This window comes from Hevea brasiliensis, chromosome 9, assembly GCF_030052815.1.
Source record: "Hevea brasiliensis isolate MT/VB/25A 57/8 chromosome 9, ASM3005281v1, whole genome shotgun sequence".
Taxonomy (NCBI): Eukaryota; Viridiplantae; Streptophyta; class Magnoliopsida; order Malpighiales; family Euphorbiaceae; genus Hevea; species Hevea brasiliensis.
This window is the reverse complement of record NC_079501.1, coordinates 33,998,964-34,006,112: the sequence shown is the minus strand read 5'-3', so window position 1 is coordinate 34,006,112 and position 7,149 is coordinate 33,998,964. Positions and strand designations below refer to the sequence as shown.

The window sequence follows — 7,149 nt, the reverse complement described above, 5'->3', positions numbered from 1 at the left end:
TGTAAAGCAGGATGAGAGATTTTACAATTACTTATGTAAATGTCAATCATTCTGGGAGTAGCTTCCTCATCCTGATTTTTAGCTGGCTATAAGAATTTAGTAATAAAGTGACAATTTTTGTACTCAAACTTTACATTCTAAGGGTTTGCTTCTATTGCAAGTGATGAATGAATAGTAAAATTTTCGTGGGATTTTTCCGCGTCAGAGTTAAGCAAAAGGTCATGTCTGTTACATGGACACATATCATGGATACGCATATGACCCTTTCATTCATACGAGGTGATTATTGAATGATGCCAATGTACGAATGATTTGAATTACCCTTTCTCACAAACAATGACATGACAATTGATATTGTCACTGTATCCTTTAATCAAATAAGAAGCGAGCAAAAAGTGATTCAAATAATTTTTAGAATTAACATAATTGTTCTTTCTCAGGGATTAATTTATCAAAATTGCTAAGATCAAAGGAACTCCGGTAAAGCAATCTAATATGCAAATAAGAATTTACTGGACACGAGCTAGAGCAAGGAAACAGAGAATGGAGGAGCAAGAACAAAATCAGGATTTACAAGGACAAGTAATAAAGCTGAAAAATCAGATTGTTGAGTTAACAAAAATTATAAAGGGAAAAGGAACGGCTAATCCTGAGTCATCTGGTCATCTGCTTGACACAACTGTTCGTTCTGATATTGCTACTTTTAAGCAGCATGTTGGTGATAATTTCCCTCAGGTTTACATACCAGAATCCTCGGGACAACCCGGAACTGCTTTTACTTTTCAGCCTCCACAAGCTTTTCACAATGTTTCTACCCCCCTAGAGGGCGATGTTTACACATATGCGATGCCTCTATCTGCTAGTTTGTCAGTTCCTCTAAAATGTCATTAGCTTTCCTATCCCCAATTTTCCTGCCCACCAGAATTACCCTATGGAACAATTAACACAAAGCTTTGCCCAAACTTCTTTTGTCCCACCAGTTGCTCCCACTACTCAGGCCATTAATTTCCAATATTCAACGGGAAATGAGATACCCCAGGGACCTACTGCGTTTGACAAAGGAAAGGGAAAAGTATAAGATGAGAAGTTTTCTTTAATTGAACAAAGGTTACGAGCAATTTAGGGGTTGAACATGTATGGATCAGTCGATGTTTATGCATTGAGATTGGTTCCTGATTTGGTTGTCCCCAAGAAGTTTAAGGTTCCAGAGTTCGAGAAATACAATGGAACTTCTAACCCACGTATTCACTTAGCAACATACATAGCAAAAATGTCTGCACTAACTGAGGATGACAAGCTCCTCATCCATTTCTTTCATGAAGGACTTACTGGGTCAACTTTACGCTGGTATGTTCAGTTAGACAGGAGTAAGCTGCATACATGGAAAGATTTGACAGATGCCTTTCTTAAGCAGTATAAGTTCAATTGCGATGTAGCCTCGACTATAAGGGATTTACAGAATCTACTACAGAAGGAGGAGGAATCTTTCAAATAGCATGCTCAGAGATGGAGAGAGAAAGAGGCAGAGGTATACCCCCCTGTGACTGATCATGAACTTTGCTCCTTATTCATTAAAACTCTAAAGGCACCTTACTTTAATCTGATGATTTGTAATACTTCTAATAGTTTTGTGGACATAATACAGACTGGGGAAAGGATTGAAGCAAATCTAAGACTAGGAAGGTTGCAAGAAATAGCAGGGGAGGGTACTATGAAAAAGGTTACTAATCCTAACAGAAAGAAAAAAGGAGAAGTGCATGCTGTAACTCATGGCAGCTATCGGCCTTTTTTTCCCAGAGGCAATTTTAGCCCAAGATTCCCCAATCAAGCTCCCATGGTAACTCCAAAAAGCCCAATGATTGCAAACATTTCTCAGACATACAACCAGCCATCATTCCAAACCTATCCTCAATACCAACAAATTCCTCATCCCCAAAACCAATACATCCCTAGACTAGTAAATCAATTCCCCAGACCACCACTGCAAGTGAATCAAAACAACTTTAGGCCCCTAAGAAATTTAAATCCTCCACTTCCTATGCCTTTGAGCGATATTTATCGCTACCTACAGAGTATAAACCAAATTTTGCCCGTTCCTATAGACCCCATTCAGCCTCCATACCCAAGATGGTATGATGCCAATGCTAAGTGTGATTACCATGCTGGGGTAATTGGCCACTCCATTGATAATTGTTTTAAGTTTCGAGGTGTAGTAAATGCTCTCATTCGGAATGGTTGGTTAAAAATTGAAGATGAGGGGACATCTCTGAATGTATCGACTAACCCTTTACCCACTCACGGGGCTAGAAATAGTGGCCAAGTGAATATAGTGGAATTCAAAAGAGGGGAACAGATTATAAAAATGGAACAGTTGATAGATCATTTTGAAGATATTCTAGAATTGGCAATAAGGGAAGGGTATGTAACCCCAGTAGCACTAAACGTGGATGAAAAGTCTATTGGGAATCAGCTAGAATCAAGTTATAGCTTTCATAAGGGAGCTCGTGGTCAAGACATCCATAGTTGTAATTGGTTTAAAGAGGAGGTCTTGAGACTTCTAGATTTTAAAATTTTGAGGTGTCAAAAGGAAATTTAGAAAGAGAATAGGAAGTAAATGCTAATGAGTCAACTAAACCCACTTCAGGATTAATTAATGGCCCTAGAATCTCATTCATCGTTCCCATCATGTCATCACCTCAAGTAGTTATCAGAGTTCTTACTCAACTCCCTGTCACTAACACTCATGATGTACCTTGGAACTACAATTACCAGATATTTACCCAGTCTGCTATGGTTAGCACTCCCTTTCCACCTTTGAGTAATCCCACTTTTGCCTCACCTACTGTGTCATTTAGCCTACATTCAAATACATCTCCAAGCCTCAAAATAATTTACATGGGGCCATCTAACCTTGACAGTCACTTAAGCTTACCCAATAACCAAATTGAGCCTAAGATTGAGTTTCAATCTCCTTACCCTGAAGGTAGTTCAGCTGCTAAAGAAGGGGAAATAGAGTATATCACTAGAAGTGGAAGATGCTATGGCTCAGAAGAGGTTGAAAGGGCCAAGAAAGGGAAAGCAAAGGTAGGAGAATCAACTGAGAGTATAGAAGAAGTGCTTAAAGAAAAGGAAGAGGGGAGGCAAGTGAAAAGAAAGACGAAGGGGAATTATTGCTACAAGTGATGAAACAAAGTGATTATAGTGTGGTTGACCAGCTGAAAAAAACACCAGAATTTCTCTTTTAACCTTGATTCTGAGTTCAGAAATGCATCAACAAGCACTACAGAGGGTGTTAATCAGGCTTACATTGTTCCTGATATTTCTCCAGAAAAGTTTGAGAAAATTGTGGGGCAAATTCAAGCTTCGAATTTTGTAACTTTGTCCGATGATGAAATTGACCCAGCTGGATTAAAGTACACTAAGGCTTTACATATCACCGTAAAATGTAAGGAATGCAGGGTAGCCAAAGTTTTGGTTGATAATGGATCTGCTCTTAATGTATTACCAAGTGCCATTTTGGCTAAACTTCCTGTTGAACCTTCTCTGATGCATTCAAGTAATATGGTAGTTAGAGCATTTGACGGGACCAAAAGAGAGCTGTTAGGGGACATTGAACTGCCATTACAAGTTAGGGCTTGTACCTTTAATGTCATTTTTCAAGTAATGGACATTGAGCCTACCTATACGATGTTGCTGGGTAGACCATGGATACATTCGGCTAATGCTGTAGCTTACTCCTTACACCAAAAAATCAAGTATGTTGCAAATGAAAAGCTAGTGACAGTCAAGGGGGAAGAAGCAATGCTAGTTACTAAACCTCAATCGATCCCTTATATAGAAACTACTGAGCAAGCACTTGAAAGTTCTTTTCAAGCACTAGAATCAGCAGGTATACCTAGGCATACTTTGGAGGCGTCCAACATGGAGGCAAAGGTGATGTTAAAGAGTGGATATCAAAAGGAAAAAGGCTTAGGTATTAGGCTACAAGGGATAGCAGAACCTATTACTATGACTAAGAGAGAAGGGCATTTTGGGTTAGGGTACAGTGAAAATGGTTTGTTTGATAAGAAGCCCTGGATGAAGCATATTCTGAGAGATTGGCGCTTTGACCAATTTTATGATGAGAAGATGGTTATCCCTCACATTCAAGAGACTTTCCTCTCAGCCACTCAAGTAGCTCATCCACTCCTAGTCATTCAGGATATCACTAAAGAGATTGAGGGGTCTCTATCAAAATTATCCATTAATGTCCTTGAGCCAAGTCAGAGCTATGATCTATTGATTGTGCCTATGCAAGAAGGCGAGCAGCTGAACAATTGGGAAGAAGAGGATGCTCCAACATTATTTTTAAAGTAATATATGTGATGTTACCAACCCCTTGATTACTTAGTCCATGGTGTCGAGCGAGTCTTATGTAAATGGACCTTATTTTATGTTTGTGCATTAATAAAAATAGTGCATCTTTCAAATCTTGTTTCTTATGTTTCATTCTTCTTTCCAAGCCAACAATTGACTTCTCCTTTTTCATTATTTTCCATGCCCAATGTTGAAAGTAATAATTCAATCAATATGGATATTCCCCAGATTAACTTTGATAAACCTTTGATTGCCAATGAGGACAACAGTGTTGATGGGGAAGAAGAGTGTAAACCTCTAAGAGAAATAGTTAAGCAACTAGAAATAGATGAACCCAGTCTAATACCTTGTGGTGAAGGAATGAACACGTTGAATTTGGGAACAGAAGAGGATAAAAAGGAGTTAAAAGTCATAGATAATGAGGGCATGAATGAAATGGTTTCATTGCTCAAAGAGTTCCTAGATGTATTTTCCTGGACTTATGATGACATGCCAAGAGTTGATCTGCGCATTGTAACCCACAAAATCCCTCTGGCACTAGGGACGATACTTGTGAAGCAAAAACTTAGAAGAATGCATCCGGACATGTTGATAAAGGTTAGGGATGAAATCAAAAAGTAATATGAGGCTGGGTTTCTAGAAGTGGTAAAATATCCTGAATGGGTAGCTAATGTGGTTCCAGTAATGAAGAAAAACGGTAAAGTAAGGGTATGTGTGGATTATAGAGATCTCAATAAAGTTAGCTTAAAGGATGATTTTCCTCTCTCACATATCGATGTACTAGTTGACGATGCTGCAGGTTTGGGCAGGTGTTCTTGTGTTGATGGAGCCTCTGGTTACAATTAGATTCTAATGGATGAGCTAGATAAGGAAAAGACGGCTTTCTCACCCAGTGGGGAGTTTTCTGCTATAGAGTCATGCATTTGGGCTCAAGAATGCTAGAACAACATATTAGCATGCCATGGTTACTTTGTTTCATGACTTGATGCACAAAGAACTTGAAGTTTATGTGGATGATATGATTATTAAATCAAGAGGGGCAGAAAGCCATGTAGCAGTGTTACGAAAAGTGTTCGAAAGATTGAGGAAATATAGATTGAAACTGAATCCTGCAAAATGTGTCTTTAGGGTGAAATTGGAAAAATTGTTAGGATTCATTGTCAGTGAGAAGGGAATTGAAATTGACCCTGATAAGGTCAAAGCTATCCAAGAGATGCCACCACTGCAGACTGAAAAGGAAGTTCGAAGCTTTCTAGGGAAACTGAATTACATTTCTCGATTCATTTCTAATCTCACAGCTAAAGCTGAACCAATTTTCAATTTATTGAGAAAAATAACTCTGCTACTTGGAACGATGATTGCCAAGAAGCATTTGAGAAGATTAAGAATTACTTATCAAATCCACCCATTCTAGTCCCATCTATTCTAGGCAGACTATTAATCTTGTACATGGTAGTTCTTCAAGTCTTAATAGGATGTGTTTTAGGGCAACATGATGATTCTTGCAAGAAAGAAAGGGCCATTTACTATCTGAGCAAAAAGTTCAATGATTGTGAAGCTCGGTATTCATTTGTTGAGAGAACTTGTTGTGCACTAGCCTAGACTGCTAATCGCCTCAAGCATTATATGTTAAATTACAAGACCTGGCTCATTTCCAGAATGGATCCAATCAAGTATGTGTTTGAAAGTTCATATCTACCAGGAAGAATAGCCAAATGGCAAGTCATACTGTCCCAATATGATATCGTCTATATGACCAGAAAGGTAGTAAAGGGAAGTATTATAACAGATCTCTTGGTAGAATATCCAATTGAGGAATATGAAGCTTTGGATTTTGAATTCCCAAATGAGTATGTAAATATAGTGGAGGAAGAAATAGGAGAGCAGAGTGATATCTGGCAAATGTATTTTGATGGAGTAGTCAATTTATCAGGTAGTGGAATTGGATCAGTCTTGGTATCTCCAAGTGGAAAACATTTCCCAATTGCAGTAAAGCTAAAATTTGAATGTACAAACAATGTCGCTAAATATGAAGCTTGTGTGAGTGGTTTACAAGCAGCCATTGAAATGAAAATAAAGAAGTTAGAAGTATATGGTGACTCAGTTTTAATAATTTATCCAGTGAAAGGGGAATGGCAGACTCGAGATCCGAAATTGATTCCATACGAAAAATATCTCATTGAATTAATTAAAAAATTTAATGAGATTACTTTTACTCATTTAAGTCGTGACAAGAATCAGTTCGCCAATGTTCTAGCAACACTAGTTGTCATGGCACAAATTGAGGAAGGTAAAGGAGTACATATTCTTCTTATAAAGGCCAGAGATAACCCTGCTTATTGCTTAATGATCGAAGAAGAAGTGGATGGGAAGCCCTAGTATTATGATATTCAATAATATATCAAGACAAGGGAATACCCACAAGAAGGAAGCAAAAATGATAAGAGAATGATCAGAAGAATGTCTTTAGGATATTTCCCTAGCGGGGAAATCCTGTACAAAATGAATTTTGATGGGGAATTGTTATGCTGTGTTGATGCAAAAGAAGCTAAAAGGATTCTGCTTGAAACGCATGAGGGGAATTGTGCAACACACGCTAATGAACACATGATGGCTAGACAGATTCTCCGTTAAGGTTATTTTTGGCTTACTTTGGGAAAGGATTGTATTGAGTATTTTTGAAGATGTCATAAGTGCCAAATTTATGCTAATAGAATAAATTCTCCTCCTCATTAGCTCTTCAATTTAGTAGCCCCGTGGCCCTTTGCGATGTGGGGCATGGATGTTATTGGT

At 38.2% G+C, this 7,149-nt stretch overlaps 2 protein-coding genes across 2 annotated transcripts; both read left to right on the top strand.

Moving 5' to 3' along the window:
- Positions 1-1,132: 1,132 nt before the first annotated feature.
- Positions 1,133-5,202, top strand: LOC131182875 (uncharacterized). Its single transcript, XM_058152225.1, has 6 exons — positions 1,133-1,432; positions 1,646-2,545; positions 2,773-3,140; positions 3,264-4,352; positions 4,503-4,973; positions 5,082-5,202. The coding sequence occupies exons 1-6, from the start codon at positions 1,133-1,135 to the stop codon at positions 5,200-5,202; spliced, it is 3,249 nt and encodes a 1,082-aa protein (XP_058008208.1).
- A 906-nt stretch (positions 5,203-6,108) lies between these two features.
- On the top strand, positions 6,109-6,735 carry LOC110638555 (uncharacterized). Its single transcript, XM_021789150.2, has one exon. It carries the CDS (start codon positions 6,109-6,111, stop codon positions 6,733-6,735), a length of 627 nt encoding a protein of 208 aa, XP_021644842.2.
- The last annotated feature ends 414 nt before the right edge of the window (positions 6,736-7,149 follow it).

What these genes read in the sequence shown, in the direction of transcription:
- LOC131182875 (XM_058152225.1), top strand. Translation starts at nt 1,133, where the DNA reads ATGTATGGATCAGTCGATGTTTATGCATTGAGATTGGTTCCTGATTTG. An exon ending in AAAGAAAAGGAAGAGGGGAG is followed by an intron (nt 3,141 to 3,263) that starts GCAAGTGAAAAG and finishes TTCTGAGTTCAG; the next exon opens with AAATGCATCAACAAGCACTA. An exon ending in GTTAGGGATGAAATCAAAAA is followed by an intron (nt 4,974 to 5,081) that starts GTAATATGAGGC and finishes TGTGGATTATAG; the next exon opens with AGATCTCAATAAAGTTAGCT.
- LOC110638555 (XM_021789150.2), top strand. Translation starts at nt 6,109, where the DNA reads ATGACCAGAAAGGTAGTAAAGGGAAGTATTATAACAGATCTCTTGGTA.